Source organism: Oryza sativa, chromosome 9 (assembly GCF_034140825.1).
Source record: "Oryza sativa Japonica Group chromosome 9, ASM3414082v1".
NCBI classification, from domain to species: domain Eukaryota; kingdom Viridiplantae; phylum Streptophyta; class Magnoliopsida; order Poales; family Poaceae; genus Oryza; species Oryza sativa.
In genome coordinates this window covers 25,380,483-25,397,230 of record NC_089043.1, presented here as the reverse complement: position 1 = coordinate 25,397,230, position 16,748 = coordinate 25,380,483, and the positions used below count along the sequence as shown (strand labels likewise).

The 16,748-nt window shown below is 44.2% G+C and overlaps 3 protein-coding genes across 4 annotated transcripts; 2 read left to right on the top strand and 1 right to left on the bottom strand.

The window, feature by feature from the left end:
* Window positions 1–2,299: 2,299 nt before the first annotated feature.
* LOC4347683 (lon protease homolog 2, peroxisomal-like) lies at window positions 2,300–9,295 on the top strand. The gene is made up of 17 exons (NM_001422921.1): window positions 2,300–2,568; window positions 3,276–3,379; window positions 3,493–3,604; window positions 4,041–4,210; window positions 4,458–4,549; window positions 4,696–4,875; window positions 4,988–5,071; window positions 5,336–5,463; window positions 5,548–5,749; window positions 5,828–6,034; window positions 6,237–6,367; window positions 6,665–6,878; window positions 7,194–7,487; window positions 7,594–7,788; window positions 8,002–8,247; window positions 8,364–8,465; window positions 8,735–9,295. The coding sequence occupies exons 1-17, from the start codon at window positions 2,459–2,461 to the stop codon at window positions 8,816–8,818; spliced, it is 2,655 nt and encodes an 884-aa protein (NP_001409850.1). The 5' UTR covers window positions 2,300–2,458; the 3' UTR covers window positions 8,819–9,295.
* Window positions 9,296–9,367: 72 nt separating this feature from the next.
* On the bottom strand, window positions 9,368–12,728 carry LOC4347682 (probable inactive purple acid phosphatase 29). Of its 2 annotated transcripts, none has more exons than XM_015756115.3 (4): window positions 12,371–12,728; window positions 10,540–10,931; window positions 10,001–10,451; window positions 9,368–9,616 (listed from the first exon to the last, which is right to left on the bottom strand). In XM_015756115.3, exons 1-4 carry the CDS (start codon window positions 12,684–12,686, stop codon window positions 9,579–9,581), a joined length of 1,197 nt encoding a protein of 398 aa, XP_015611601.1. In that variant the 5' UTR covers window positions 12,687–12,728; the 3' UTR covers window positions 9,368–9,578. The 2 variants fall into 2 exon arrangements, with proteins under 2 accessions (XP_015611601.1, XP_015611602.1); XM_015756116.3 differs by having other exon boundaries at window positions 9,368–9,612.
* A 2,761-nt stretch (window positions 12,729–15,489) lies between these two features.
* On the top strand, window positions 15,490–16,746 carry LOC4347681 (glucan endo-1,3-beta-glucosidase). Its single transcript, XM_015756639.3, has one exon. It carries the CDS (start codon window positions 15,568–15,570, stop codon window positions 16,618–16,620), a length of 1,053 nt encoding a protein of 350 aa, XP_015612125.1. The 5' UTR covers window positions 15,490–15,567; the 3' UTR covers window positions 16,621–16,746.
* The last annotated feature ends 2 nt before the right edge of the window (window positions 16,747–16,748 follow it).

Sequence of the window (16,748 nt, the reverse complement as noted above, 5' to 3'; positions counted from 1 at the left end):
TGATCAATAGTACTCTCTCCATCCCAATATAAATAGTATAGATGCAATATATCCTAAAATTACGAATATGGACAACTACCCTAAATTATACTTCCTCTCTCTCATAATATAAGGATTTTTAGAGGGATGTGACACTTCCTAGTACTGTAAATCTGGACAAAGTACCTGCGTACTAGAAATCATATCCCTCCAAAATCCTTTATATTTTGGGACGGAGGGAGTACTACTTAGGCCTTGATTAGTTTCAAATTTTTTTTCCCAAAAACGTCACATCGAATTTTTGACAAATACATGGAGCATTAAATATAGATAAAATGAAAAACTAATTACACAGTTTGCATGAAAATAGTGAGACAAATCTTTTGAGTTAGCCATAAATGCTACAGTAACTCATATGTGCTAATGATGAATTAATTAGACTTAATAAATCATCTTGTGGTTTTCAGATGATTTATGAAATTAGTTTTTTCATTCGTGTCCGAAAACCCTTCCAATATCTAATCAAACGTCCGATGTAATATCCAAAATTTTTTTTTCGTCAACTCAACGAGACCTTATATTATGACGAAGAGAGTACTATTGGACAAGCCTACCTACTGTAGTATATAGTACTATTGGAGTAAGCTCTGAAGTTGACTGGAAGCCTCATAAATTCGTCATGTACGGTAGAATGAGCCATGGATTTCACATGCTAATATTTCCACGTGCCTAGCTCAGCTTTTGGGAAAAGCTCAGCAAGAATTTTAGGTTATCAAATCTAGGTTTGCCAACAGACGAATAAATAAAAACGGCTGCCGACATGGCTCCACTAATCCGAGCTTTCATTTAGACCGAGTTTAGTTTGATACTTTTTCTTTAAACTTTTAATTTTTTCATCACATCAAAATTTTTCTACACACAGACTTTCAACTTTTGTATTATATCGTTTCAATTTCAACCAAACTTTTAATTTTGACGTGAACTAAACACACCCATTATACCGGTAATGGCGGAAGGCTGATTCCTTTTTTTTTATTGAACATATCATAGCAGTTGGTAGCAACAGAAATTGCAATATAATCGTAGTAGAAGAATTGCTTCTTCTGCACGGACTTAATTGATTAATAAGCGTCTCTGCTAACTTAAGTACGAGTACTTCGTATCCAAATTAACACTAGTTTAATACGCGTGAGATTGCAAGAATTCTCCACCTCACAGGTCAAGTTTATGGGGTCAACTCCTTCGGAACCCTAATAAAAAATTTTATGAATTCCGATGTGCAAATCTGATTAGGAATGGTTTTTCCTTTCACATGATTTTATGGGGATTGGATAATGTCTTGTTTGGAAGCTAAGATTAGAGCTCAAGATTTCGAGGAATATGTACTACTCCCTCCGTCCCAAAATAAGTACAGCTATAGTTTTCCACGTCTAATTTTGATCATTCGTCTTATTTGAAAATTTTTTGAAAAAAATTAAAAACATAAGTCGCGAGTAAAGTATTATTCATGTTTTATCATCTTATAACAACAAAAATACTAATTATAAAAAAATTTCAAATAAGACGGACGATCAAAGTTGGGCGTGGAAACTCATGGCTGCACTTATTTTGAGACGGAGGTAGTAGTAACTTGTAAATAGATGAGAATCTAATAAACAAGTTTTTCAACTTCTGATTTTTATATTACAATTTATTAGGATCTGAGTAAAAATGTGACGATGTAGGTAGGGTTTGCCTTTTCATTTTCCAAAACCGATGACTTTTGGTTAACGCTGTACGAAAACCAGCTAATCACGACCGGTTTTTACAAACCGACATTTAACGGTTTCACGAAAATCAAAACCTAGGTGCAGGGAAGCTAAAGATTTTTCAAGAAACTGTAGTGACTAAAAACTCTCCAAGATAGGGCCTAGATGACTCGCTAAACCACTCCCATCCGTTGGATCCCGATCTTACGGCCGGCATGGCAGCATGGACTCGCGGAAGATCACCATCCACACCGTCCGCCATCCCATCTCGGACGGTCGACATCCCCCCATCCCGCAGCCTGAGCTCCGAAATCCGAAACAGCGGACACCGAAACCCGCCCACCCCCTGACCGCCAGCGTGGCACAACAACCCGAACCCCGCAGCCAATCAGAATCAGCTTTCCTCCTTGCCCCCGCACCGGATCCCATCCCACCTTTCCCCCCCTTTCCCTTATCCCACCAGAGCGCCACGTCCACACCCACCCACACACCACTCACTGACATGCGGGCCCCACCTGCAGCAACCTTCCTTGACTTCCCCCGCTCTCTCTCTCTCTGTGTTCAGTTTGGCTCCGGCTCGTGTGTGCTCTCCTCCACCTCCACCCCATAAATATCCCCTTCGTCGTCTTCGTCATCGTCTCCAACCTCCGATTTCAATTCCAGCGCGGGAGCCGTAATCCCCTCCACTTCCGTACGATTCCAGCGCGGTGGGGTGGGCGAGGTGCGTGGCCATGGCGGACGCGGCGGTGGAGCTGCCTGGACGGCTCGCGATACTGCCGTTCCGCAACAAGGTGCTCCTCCCGGGGGCCATCGTGCGGATCCGCTGCACCAACCCCAGCAGGTAAGTAGTGGGGGCGGCGTCGTCGTCGGCGCCCCTCGAGCGGATTCCGCGCACCGCGAGATTGGGGGGTTTCACGGTCTCGGGTTGTGTGGGTTTTCTAGGGTGGAATTTTGGGTGGTGGCCGATGGGCTGATTGGGCGCGCGGGGGTTTGGGTGGTGGATGGATTATTAGTCCAAGTTAGGTTTAATCAGCGTGTGGTTGGTAAAATCGCAGTAGCTTAGCTTTGTTTGATGCTATTGTATTGGCTTAGTCAGCTTAGCTCATGATTCGTGAGGCCTTTTTCTTCGATTTCGTCTGTGGTTTTGTGAATTTGTGTGGAGCAAGTAGAAATTGCTTTTTCTTCTTTTTCTTTTTCTGCTTTTTTGTATTGTAGTCGTCACTTGTTGTTTTCTCGATGGGATGATCTCGTCTGTGATGTGAACAGTTAAAAAGTTTCCAGCGCAGTTTGATGAACTCGCTGAATCCAAAGTGGTTTAGAGCGGCTTTGGTTGCTTTATGGTTGACTAATTCAGCTCCTAATTATATCTGTTTGGTGTTCAAACCTTCTAGGCGTGTTGTACTTACTTGTGGTTCAGATTAGTATTGAGATTTTTCCTCTGTGTATGCGTACGATGGCTTTGCTAGTGTGTGTTGACTTGGTGGGAAGGGAAAATTCTGCCTTTTGGTTTGGATTTTGACTTCATCAATGTACTTGTTTCTCCTGCAGTGTGAAGCTTGTGGAGCAGGAACTCTGGCAACGGGAGGAGAAGGGTCTGATCGGGGTGCTCCCTGTGCATGACTCCGAAGCTGCTGGCTCATTGCTGTCTCCTGGTGAGATAAAGGCTGCTGCTGCTGCTGTTTTTTTTTTAATTTGGTTCTGTGAGCCATTTGTGGGCATTGTTGTATGGTGGTTTCTTACTGTTATTGCTGTTGCTCGCATATAGGTGTAGGCAGCGATTCAGGTGAGGGTGGGAGCAAGGCGCCTGGTGGTTCTGCAGGAGAATCAACGAAGCAGGATACTAAGAATGGGAAGGAGACCATTCACTGGCACAGCCGGTGTGTAACATTGCCATCTTTGCTAATATGTGTTTTTCCATATGGTCATATCTCTGAACAAGATTTAAAGAAGAAATTCCTTTGAATATGTCGGGAATAGTGGGAAAACAATAGCATACGATTACTAAAGGTAAACAAACTAGTGTTAGTGTGGGCACATGCTCTTATTACATTCTATGAACACTTGATAAGTTGATAGAAGCAAATAATTTTCTTTCTGTTGGGCGCACTATGCGTTGGTGTGACATTGCATTAACTTGCAGTGGGCTTAGATAAAGCAAGAGGGTTAAGATTGGTTGATAGTGGTCAACTCTTCTTTGACACAATTATTTGATTGAGAACTGTTGGAAATTAGTCAATTTTGTTGTGTTTTCCTACCTGTCTCCCTTTCTCCAAAAAAAGGTGTGTAACACTTTTTCATTCCGTCCATCTATAGGGGAGTAGCTGCTAGGGCTTTGCACCTTTCCAGAGGTGTGGAGAAACCAAGTGGAAGGGTTACATATATTGTCGTCCTTGAAGGTTTATGTAGGTTCAGTGTTCAAGAGCTCAGTGCAAGAGGTTCATATCATGTCGCTCGTGTCTCACGTCTTGATATGACAAAAACGGGTAAGATCTTGTTTGTTAAAAATATTAGTTTATTTTTGTTGCTATTTTCCTGCACTACATTGTCATAAGTCTGTTGTAGCTGTTATTTTGTACAGCTCCACCCTTTTCTTCCACTTTCCATTGTAGTTATGCCGATAGTTTGGTGGTATATTAGTTTATTCTTGTACCTTCTTTGTTAAGTGCCTTTTGAATTCACCTAATATCAAATTCTAACACTTACATTATTAATGTTTGTGCAATTTGCTAGAGTTGGAGCACGCAGAGCAGGACCCAGATCTCATTGCTCTTTCTAGGCAGTTCAAAGCTACTGCAATGGAACTAATTTCCGTTCTTGAACAGGTGAAGAAATTTAACAGAGCGCTATACCCTAAATAGATATTCCCAATGTGACTATCAGATCTGCAGTCTCATCTTTCTGTTATCCATGACATTTTTCTTTCAAGGTTATGTATGACTTACGGCAATGATGTTGTTTCTAATTGCAGAAGCAGAAGACAGTTGGTAGGACTAAGGTGCTTCTTGAGACAGTTCCTGTGTACAGACTAGCTGATATTTTTGTGGCTAGCTTTGAAATAGGTTTTGAGGAGCAGTTGTCAATGCTGGATTCAGTTGACTTAAAAGTTAGACTTTCCAAGGCAACCGAACTTGTTGACAGGCACCTGCAGGTGAAGACATTTATGATTAGTGAATTAGTTTTCCTTAATTTTAATAACTTCATCATCAAAGGTTTAAACATTGGGTAGTTTTTAACTTATTTCCTTTCCTTGTGATGAACAGTCAATTCTTGTAGCTGAGAAAATAACTCAAAAGGTTGAGGGTCAGCTATCAAAGTCTCAGAAAGAGTTTTTGCTTCGCCAGCAGGTTTGTTTGCCCATCATGTTATTTTCTGTTCTTGAAGATTCAGGATTTTCGGGCTGCTGATGTTTTTGCTCTCAACAATTATGTCAGTATAAGTTACATTTCATCATACTTACATGTTTTTTGAAAGTTTGAAAGTATACATGATGAGCACAACCCTTTTTTTACGATTCACATCTTGTTGGAGTTTATTTGCTTTGTTTCCATTGCTTCTTTTGTGCCACATTGTTTTGTTTCCAATATGATATCAACCCTTTTAATGCACAGATGCGGGCTATCAAAGAGGAACTTGGCGATAATGATGATGATGAGGATGATGTAGCGGCATTGGAAAGGAAGATGCAGAATGCTGGAATGCCTGCTAATATTTGGAAGCATGCTCAAAGGGAGTTAAGGTAACTTATCATCTCATTCTCAATGTACAATTGTACAGGCATGTGGTACCGCCGGTTCCTATATCTAGTTGTTTTTTCTTGCAGGCGTCTAAGAAAGATGCAACCTCAGCAACCTGGATATAGCAGCTCTCGAACCTACTTGGAACTTCTTGCTGAACTTCCTTGGCAAAAAGTCAGTGAGGAGAGGGAGCTTGACCTTAGAGCTGCAAAGGAGAGTCTTGACCGTGATCATTATGGGCTGACCAAGGTTAAGCAACGGATTATTGAATATTTGGCTGTTCGTAAGGTTGGTACACATGCATAAATTTATGTGCTTATGATATCATGTATTTTCTCTCTCATGGGTGCACGTTAATACTGGCAGCTTAAGCCTGATGCCAGAGGTCCAGTCCTGTGTTTTGTGGGACCACCTGGTGTTGGAAAGACATCATTAGCATCGTCGATAGCAAAGGCACTAAATAGGAAGTTCATAAGAATCTCTCTTGGTGGTGTAAAGGATGAGGCTGATATTAGGGGTCACCGAAGAACATACATTGGAAGCATGCCAGGACGTCTCATTGATGGACTAAAGGTTTAATCACTTGTTTTTCTTATTTCAGGAGTAACTTATGACCTTACAATTTCTTTGACCAGACCAATCTTGTTTTACTTTTGCTTATTAATGTCGTATTTCCACCTGACAAACCATTTTGTGTTTCTAATATACTTAAGTCTTGGATTAATAGTGAAATCTCTTGTGCTATATTCATATTCTGCCCATTAAAAAAATGCAGAGAGTATCGGTCAGCAACCCAGTGATGCTTCTTGATGAAATTGACAAAACTGGTTCTGATGTACGTGGGGACCCAGCATCAGCGCTGCTAGAAGTTCTTGACCCTGAGCAGAATAAAACGTTCAACGATCAGTATCCTTTCAAATTATTCAGATAATGAACAGCATTTTCTGATTAATTGGTTACTTTCTTAATGGAGTTGGGGGGGATCACTACCTGTGGACATCTTTCTATTGTGTTTTTCATGTACCGCTCAATTTTCATATTTAGTTGGATAGTTACAGTTTATTTCCCCCATTATCTGCAATGCTATGTTCTGGGTTGCCTATAACTTGCGTACACTACACAATGCTTAGAGAAGAGATTTCTTTACTTGATATATGATCTATATTATCATACATTTAGAATTCCTTAACATGTTTTCACCAGCTATTTGAATGTTCCATTTGACCTGTCGAAGGTCATATTTGTTGCAACTGCCAACAGGATGCAACCCATCCCCCCTCCTCTGTTAGATAGGATGGAAGTTATTGAGCTACCAGGTTACACACCTGAAGAGAAGCTAAAAATAGCCATGAAACATCTCATACCAAGGGTACTGGAACAGCATGGCTTGAGCTCCACATATCTTCAGATTCCTGAGGTAAGATATGCAGTTTTCTGCTGCATCCTTTGTTGCCTATAAAGAAATTCGGCATATTGTTTGATTAAAAATAGTTTAGTTTGATCTAGAATCAATGCAAGATTAGTGAATGTGGAGAGCTGGAGATGCATACTATTTACCATGCTTTTGCACCTTTGATGAAACAGTAGGCACTGCCTGATTGTGCTCTGCTAAATAATAGAGTTGATCTCATCATTCCGATATTTTGCTAACAGCAGTACTTTGATGAACTGCTACATTTTTGGGTTAAGTTCTTGACTCCTGAGTATTTCGTCATGCTTGCCATTTCTCCAGGCTATGGTCAGACTCATCATTGAGAGATACACGCGAGAAGCTGGTGTACGTAATCTTGAGCGGAACCTAGCTGCATTGGCCCGTGCAGCTGCAGTCAAGGTTGCGGAGCAAGATAGTGCGCTTAGACTTGGCAAGGAAATACAACCAATTACTACAACTCTACTGGATTCTAGGCTTGCTGATGGTGGTGAAGTTGAAATGGAAGTTATTCCTATGGGCCAGGACATATCAAATACTTATGAGAATCCATCACCCATGATTGTTGATGAGGCTATGCTAGAAAAAGTGCTTGGGGTATGCTATTAAACATTTGAGTATTGAGTATAGCCTTATGAGAAGCTACAGAGTTCTTTCTTTTTGTTTGTCTTACTTATGGTAATATGCTATATTTGTGCTACAGCCTCCAAGATTTGATGATAGCGAAGCTGCAGATCGTGTGGCGAGCCCAGGAGTGTCAGTTGGGCTTGTTTGGACTTCATTTGGTGGGGAGGTACAATTTGTCGAGGCTACAGCGATGGTGGGTAAGGGTGATTTGCATCTGACAGGGCAACTTGGTGACGTAATTAAGGAGTCAGCACAGTTAGCTCTGACATGGGTAAGCATCTTCTTTAACTTTCACCTATCTATGCATTGGTTGCATCATGCTGCTTTGTTTATTTTCTGCTGGTTCTCTGATATCGCCCTTTGAAGTTATTTTTCTCCAATTATTGTTACTGGAATGAAACTCCAATATTACATAAGAAGAAAACACAATGTTTTGGTGCCTAGTTTTGCATAGTGGTACTCATCATTTCCTTGGTTTTGACAGGTGAGAGCAAGAGCTGCTGACCTTAATCTGTCACCTACTTCTGATATTAACTTATTGGAGAGTCGTGATATTCACATACATTTTCCTGCTGGCGCGGTGCCAAAGGATGGTCCTTCTGCTGGAGTGACATTGGTAACATCATTAGTGTCACTATTTAGCCACCGAAAAGTCAGAGCTGACACTGCTATGACGGGAGAGATGACTCTTAGGGGCCTTGTGTTGCCAGTTGGCGGTGTTAAGGATAAGGTACTGCCCTATAGGTTCCTGACATGTTATTTAATTGACTTCAGAAGGATGAAAGCTTAACCATTTTCTCTGCTCTGCTCTTTGACTAACTTGAAATGTTTTTTTCTGGAATTCAGGTACTTGCAGCACATAGATATGGCATCAAGAGAGTAATATTGCCAGAAAGAAACATGAAGGACTTGGCTGAGGTTCCAGCACCCATTCTCTCTGGCTTGGAGGTATGTATTGAGAGCTTTGCTCTATGTATTTCGACAGTCAGAGATGCTCTAAGGCCCTGAGCATATAGTTGATATGTATGGTGCACAAATTGTTTCGGAGTTAAAAAATATATCATAGATAAAGTAGCATTGGAAGAAATTTCCGATACCATATAGTAGACGTATGTTTTGAATCGTAGATGACCAGTAAATAGAGTTTTCCCTTTTGGGTGCAATGTAGCTGTCTAAAAAATGTCTATTGCTGACTTTACTTCGACCTGCTACTGTAGATTCTGCTTGTGAAGCGCATCGAGGAAGTACTTGACCATGCTTTTGAAGGTGGATGCCCTCTGAGACCACACTCCAAGCTATAGCATCAACCAATCTGAAGATGGCGTTTGATCTGGTATACTTTCCTGCTGGTTATGTACCTATTTTGGAGATTCATCCATAAAACAAGGTTCAGATTTCCATGAAAGAGCAACTATTCCACGAGGTAGAATCTCACGCCAAACGCAGGCTTGCAGCGCTGCTGCCAATCCATCTCGGTTGAGCAACATTCGGAATCTGTATACGAGTTATACAAAACAGATGTGAGTTCTGCACTTCTGTTTGTGCCTGCGTTCCCAACTGCATATATTTATAGAGGGATACTGTCTGATGTACACGCATCTGTTGTTGATTTGGCTGTATATGTAATCTATTTAGGGAAAAATCAATATGTCATATCATACCACAAGAAGGAATCATCAAAGAGCCCTCGAGGCTGTTCCTCAAAATGTCGTTGACCTATCTTGTCCCACTGGCTCACGAATAAGATTATAGTTGAATAAATGTTTTGTTTTCAGTGTATTGTGTCCACCAGTTTGGCTCTCTTTTTATTCCAGCTGCCGTTTATTTGATCCCATTGGCAAATTGCGACATTTTTACTAAAACTACAGTAACTGTTTTTACTAAAATTCACTGTTTTCTCGGTGAGAATTACAACCGCGAAAAGGGTGCATGCCGTGTCGTGTACCATGTTTTTGTTCATTTACATAAATCGAAAATTTTGTAAAACAAATTGGCAAACAGCACATCATAACGTGTAGTACGTTGCAACATTTCACTATCCCCGTCTTCCCATCTATATCACTATCTCATCTTTCCATCAGGATTCTTCTTGCGCCTTCCTGCCAAATATTCAAAATGTCAATTGGTAACTCTTTAAGATTAATTGTAGTAGTGCCGAAAACGAAAAGTAGGTCAATAAAAATTGATGGTACACTACTATGAAATATTACAATTCACTATGATTACTCATTTTTTAATCAGATATAATCATAAGCTTGAATAAGCATCATAGATTTATAGTCATGTAGAAGAATGCCATACCATTGAAGTCTAAAAACTGTTGTAGTCCTGTTCAAAAAGTAGTTTAACAAACAATGATGGTACACTACTATGAAAGACCACATCCACCAAAATTTACTCATTTTTAATCAGATATAATTATCTAGCTTGGAAAAACCATCATGGATTCACAGTCATGCAGACTCTACAGGAGAATGTCATACCATTGGAGCCTCTGTTCCAGAGGACTTCTGAGTCAATTGTGGTGAGATGTGGATCATCAAGCCTCTTCCATGTCTTGATGGACTTCACACCTCGCCACTCGCCGCCGTCCGACTTCTCAAGCTGCACGGACACCACCCTCGCTCTCCTCGACCACCCGGCCTTCCCATACGCATGGTACCCAAATCCACCAGCATAGCACAGCTGAATGCCATTGAGCTTTCCACAGAAGTCGTTCACATGATCATGCCCTATGAAGGCGGCCTTCACATCCCCAGCCTCCACCATGCTGGCGAAGAACCCAGAGTTGATCGATGGCGAGCTGATACCCTCCTGCTTCACTCCTGTGAAATTGGATGATGTGAAGCTGCTGAACTCTGGCAATGGGATGTGGAAGTACACAAGACCAGGCGCTGCCGCCTTCTGCTTCGGTTCCTCCTTCATGTATTTTGTCTGCATTTCACAACATTGTCATTATGTCAACTTATTCCACCTGGTGATTCTTTTTTTGTGTGTGTACAATGTGCAACTTAAAGTTCACCTGGAGATTCGAAGAGGTTTGCTGGAACCAGAATTGCTGTGAAGCTTTGATCCAACCATATCCACCGATGGAAGGCACCGTAGAATAGTCACCACTGTCAAGAAAATAGAGGTTGAGCACTGATTTGTTAGCCAGCAATGTTCCTTCAACCCCACCAACTTCCAAATTGTAATTTCCGTAACCATCAATTTCTATTCCTTCTGGGTTGAAGCGAGAAAGGGTGTTCTTCATGCCCACAAGGTGACGCATCACACCCTCGCGTGACAGCGTACCTTCTTGGTCATGGTTTCCGATCACCGCAGCCCAAGGAAGGTTCATGTTAATGGCTGGGGCGATTGCTGCATCCATAGACTTGGCCGCATCGGTTGCATCAAAGCCATAGATATTATCACCTGCCAAATAGCATCACCAAACAATACATAGTCTTTAAAACAGGGAAATAAAGTAACAATAATCAGTGAAGTATATGAACTATGGCCATCATCGTTCTGAATACGAGTAACTGAACAAGCCATTTTTATATGAAAAAAACGTAATTATGTAAATGCTACTAAATTGATGTATTGTCTGCACCCAAAAAGGGAAAAACAGACAAAAAAAAAACAGCTAGCAGTGGCTGCATCCAAACGCTGCAAAAGTAGCAGCTTTGGAACATCAACCAAGGTTACCCGTGAAACAAAGCGACGAAAACAGGACAGTGATCAAGAGCTGATCAGATCACAAGGGCTGCAACATTTGTACTGTTGTTCTTCTCTACTCCCTCTGTCCCAAAAAGACCGAATTCTTCGATTTTCGTGTCTAACGTTTGATCGTCCGTCTTATATAAATTTTTTTTATGATTACTATTTTCATTATTGTTAGATGATAAAACATGAACAATACTTTATGCATGATTTATCTTTTTAAATTTTTTCATATTTTTTTCAAATAAGACGAACGGTCAAATGTTAGACGCGAAAACTCAGGAATTGAGTTTTTTTTAGGATGGAGGGAGTACGGCTGCTAGCTCGATCAGATGGAGGTGTGCAGTAATTGTCCAAGTGTATCATGGATGTAGCCATCACGAGACCAGTTCATCCCATCGTGGTAGTGATCTAATGGACCAATCAACAATCTAGACCTAGACCTCACTGCATGATTGGGAATGGCAACCCCCACCCTACAGATGAGAATTCTTGAAATCCAATCCAAGAATGAGCTTCAGTGGCCCGGCCCACACATCTTTATCACTTCGGAAAGGGAAACCCGTGACATTCTTGTTGTACTTTAGTACTACTAGTACGAGTACGTATCAAGTTCACAGAAACTACACTTCCTCTGCAAAAATGTCAGAGGAGGTATGAACCAGTGTACAGCAAATTCAGCTCGCTAATGACCTCACTAGCACATATAATACGAATTTATTGTACTGTCAATAAACCATTACGAGAATATTTTCAGAGAAAAAGTACTACTCGGGTAATATTTTCAGAGAAGTTGCAAACGGATTCGCCGGTTCACCAATCATTTACTGTTCGAGAATCATTAAACCTATGTTACATGCAATATTACGTACCTAAAATTACTGCTGCAAAAAAAAAAAACTCGTAAGATCGTTGGGTCACGCGGGTTACTTTGCTAGAGTGGCAAACAAACTGCTGAGTAATCGGTATCAGAAATGGATTTGTTAACCAAGATTCGTAGGAAAAGGCGACAAAGAAGTTAGGTGGGATATACGAAAATTGATCAGAATAAACTACTCATAGTTGAATAATTAATTAATTAATCGAAGCACTAACAAGGAATGGGTGGAGGAGGAGGAGATTGGGTGGGCGGGGCAGAGGAATCCAACCGGTGAAGACGACGAGGTCGGGGTCCTCGTCGCGGAAGAGGCGGTAGAGGAAGGCGGTGGTGTTGAGGTCGGAGCAGCCGGCGGCCTCGGAGGGGAGCACGTCGAGGCACCCCGTCCGCCGCCCGTCCGCGTAGTGCATGTCCGCCACCTGCACCACCTTGAACGTCCCGCTCCCGCCCCGGAACCGCAGCCCCCCACCGCCGCCGATACCCTTCTCCTTCCTCCCTGCTCCGGCGGCGGCCGCCTCCGCCGCCGCGGCGACGAGCAGCAGCAGGTGGAGGAGGAGGAGGAGGAGGCGCCGGTGGGCGAGGCCCATGTTGGCGCGGTCGCGGAGTGGACTGGACTCGGGAGGAATTCCGGAATGGACGGTGGTGTGGATGCGGTTTTGTTTATAGGAGGAGGGATTTTGGACGGCTCAGATTTCCCGATGCGATGCAGGGTGCTCCTTGTTTTCGGTGGGTTTGAAACCGGAAAATCCATATGTATTATGTACCGACGCCATTATCTCTTCTCCTAAAGAAACAATGGGATAATTGCAGGTTAACTAACGACTTTTTAACCGACGGAGCGAGTGAAAGCCGTGGGCGCGAGTAGGGGTGGTTTTTGAAAATTTCTTCATCTTGGCACACAGACCAATGATAAGTAATTCTATTTATCATCCATTTAAACATGCTACTAGTCATTCCTCGTAAACAAACAATTTATTAATATTTATATTTCTCAATGCCCATGTAGCCAATCATGTGTGGAAGAATGGATAATCACGCATTAAATCTAAGAAAGTTATTAAGAGAATAGGTTGTTGGATTGAAATATGCCTATCAAAAATAAATTTTTCAGATTTAGAAATATGACTATCAAAAGTAGATGGAGGGAGTAATAAATACTGAGCTATTCGGTTTCGGCCGTTTTGGTTTGATCTTCGGTCATAACTAAAATCTGAGATGGAAATAATCACACTGGTCACTAAAAAATCACAAACAAATCATAGAAATCTTTAGTTATCCCCATTCAAAAAAACTAAAAGAATTCATGGCACGTTGATCCATAAGAGCGGCAGACCGACCCGGCTCGTCGAAGGCACCTGGGCTAGTGGTCTTTATGGCGGCGTTGGATTTGCAGGCCCCAATCCTATTGTATGTAGACGCTTCTGCTCCAAGTTGGTATCCGTTGTCGCCCGTCGCTATTGGAGTGGAGGCAGCGTCGCCGCCAGAAACATGTGGGCGCCTATTGCCATTGAAGTAAAGGGGGCATGGAGTGGCGTGGTTCAACCACACAAGGAAGGAGGGGTGGCATGCGGTGTGACGAGGAGGAAGGAAAGCCAGGAAGAAGGGGTGAATTGAATGAGTTAGGATTATAGGCATGTTTGGATTGAAGCCAATTATTACCCTACCAATTATTTGGTAGTTTTGAATAGTATTTGTTAGCTATTTGGATTAAGGCCAAATCTTACTAATTCAATAGAGTTAGAAATAACACAACTTTACCAAAATTTTGGTAGTGCCAAACTTGCTCAAGATTTGGCATTACCAAAATTTTTGTAGGGCTTCAAACCAAAACAACCCTATGTTTGAAGCTGTTTCAGTCTCGATCAGTTCGGTTCGATATTTTATTTGTGGTTATTTTTGCTGTCCCTATAAGCATGCAAGTAAAAACAAGATGCTGCCACGGCGATGAGCAACAGCAGCAGGAAGAGGATATGTTGGAGGGCGAGCGAGGCGCCGAGGCCATGTTGATGGGCGTTGAGTGGAGTGAGGAGGAATCCAGGAATCACTGGTGAGGTGGATGCGACTTTGTTTATAGTATAACTGGGCTTTGGACGGCTCGGATTCCCCGATGCGAAGTAGAGTGTTCCCTGTTCTCAATAGGTTTGACCCCTTGATTGCAAGTTAATGACTTAGACTTAGTTCAAATGTGCTCGGTAGTCCATAAAACGAGACAAGCCATTAGAGTATGATTAATTGAGTATTAATTATTACAAACTAAAAAAATAGATTTATTTAGATTATCTAAAGAAACTCTTATATAAAAAGTTTTTCAAATAACACCACATTTAATAATCTGAGAAGCATGCTGATAGGAAATAATAATCTTGCAACAGCAAAACAAGAAAAGAACGGGGCCTTAAATGATGAAAACGATATTATTTCTACGAAAATGATTGTGGATCGATCGGAGCTCTTTATATATTTATCAATTTAACTAGGTAGTGATGATTGCACTATAATTCCGAAAGAAATTAGAAAAATTAAGAATTTTATACAGTAAGATGGAAACGTGAAAAACGATGATGCTGCCACCGTTTTCAACGAGAGAGGCAGAGCGCGAGCGAAAGTGCGAAACCGGTGGAAAAATCCAACGTGAGATGGTCGTCGTGCAAGGAAGCTGCGGACGCCGCGGTGGACCAGTCCACTACCCGCATCGGCCTGGCTGGGCCGCGGCCTCTCTGCCTGGCCGAGGAGCTGCACGGGTTGGGCTAGGCCCCGTGCGCCGTGGGCTGATCGGGAGCAGGAGCAAGCCAGCGACAATGCTGCAGTGCATGTGAGCAGTGACGCGCACGCGCTGATGCCCTGCGTCTACCTGATCGGGTGGATGGGAGGCGTGGTTCGCGTGCGTGCGTGCGTGCTAACGTGCTCGCGCGGCGCACGACGCGCAGTCGCTCGTCCCGGCTGCCAACCGACCAACCAGTCCTGCCGTGTGGGATGAAAACTCGAAAAAGGAACGTCCTAGTAGTAGCAGCAGTAGTAAACGCGACGCAGGCACAAAAACGCTCGCTTTAATCACTCACAAGACGCGACGTTACTAACGAATGACCCAAGGATTTTTTCTACCGATTCTTGAACGACACAAGGATTATTCGACATGATTAGAGCAACAAGGCTGTGTGACCCACCCGTGGCCGTGTATACTCATGGTCATACTCCCTCCAAATGCACCACGACATTGTTCGAAAACCAACGGCTATGCCAACGGTTACCCGTCCTGTCGTCCAGCCTCGGCAACCATAAAGCAACAGATCCACACTCTCTTTTAGATTCTCACCAACAATCTCAACGTCTCCTCCTCCTCTCCTATTCTTAGCAACATCTATATAAACAGCGACAGCGACAACCAAATCTAACGCACCATAAATAAATAAAAATAAAAACAGCAACAATAACGCAGTCTTGCGTCTTGCCTTGGCAACGTCAATTCCGATGGCGACAAGAGCAGCGTTGTGTTGGCGCCACGTCGCCGTGTTCGCTGCCGCGCTGCTCGCGGCGGCGGCCGTGGTGGTGGCCGGCGACCCGGGCAAGATCGGCATTTGCCACGGCCGCGTCGGCAGCAACCTTCCACCTCCGGCGGCCGCGGCGGCGTTGCTGAGGCAGAACGGGATCACCAAGGCGCGGCTCTTCCTCCCCGACCCGGCGGTGCTCCCGGCGTTCGCCGCCGCCGGGATCGACCTCATGGTCGGCGTGCCCAACGAGAACCTCACCTTCCTCTCCGCCGCGGGGCCCGACGGCGCGCTCCGGTGGCTGCAGTCCGCCGTGCTCGCCCACGCCCCCGCTGACCGCGTCCGCTACCTCGCCGTCGGCAACGAGGTGCTGTACAACAACCAGTTCTACGCGCCGCACCTGGTGCCCGCCATGCACAACCTGCACGCCGCGCTCGTCTCCCTCGGCCTCGGCGACAAGGTCAAGGTCTCGTCCGCGCACGCCTCGTCGGTGCTCGCCTCGTCGTACCCGCCATCCGCCGGCGCGTTCGACGCCGCCTCCCTCGACGTCCTCCGCCCCATGCTGCGCTTCCTCGCCGACACCGGCGCGCCCTTCATGGTGAACACCTACCCGTTCATCAGCTACGTCAACGACCCCGTCAACGTGCAGCTCGGCTACGCGCTGTTCGGCGCGGGCGCGCCGGCGGTGAGCGACGGCGCGCTCGTCTACACCAACATGTTCGACGCGACGGTGGACGCGCTGGCGGCCGCGCTCGACAGGGAGGGGTTCGGCGCCGTGCCGATCGCGGTGACGGAGACCGGGTGGCCGACGGCGGGGCACCCGGCGGCGACACCGCAGAACGCCGCCGCCTACAACGCCAAGATCGTGGAGCGGGTGGCGCGCGGCGCCGGCACGCCGCGGCGGCCAGGCGTGCCCGTGGAGGTGTTCCTGTTCGACCTGTACGACGAGGACGGCAAGCCCGGCGCCGAGTTCGAGAGGCACTTCGGCATCTTCAGGGCGGACGGGAGCAAGGCTTATAACATCAACTTTGCTTAGAACTTGCCTGTATTTGTAATGGTGTTGATTTGCGAATCAACTTGCTATATATTGCCCCCATTACATTTTTTTTGCCCCTTGTGTTTCTCTCTGTTATTCCTCAACATATGAAACTTCAATATTGCATC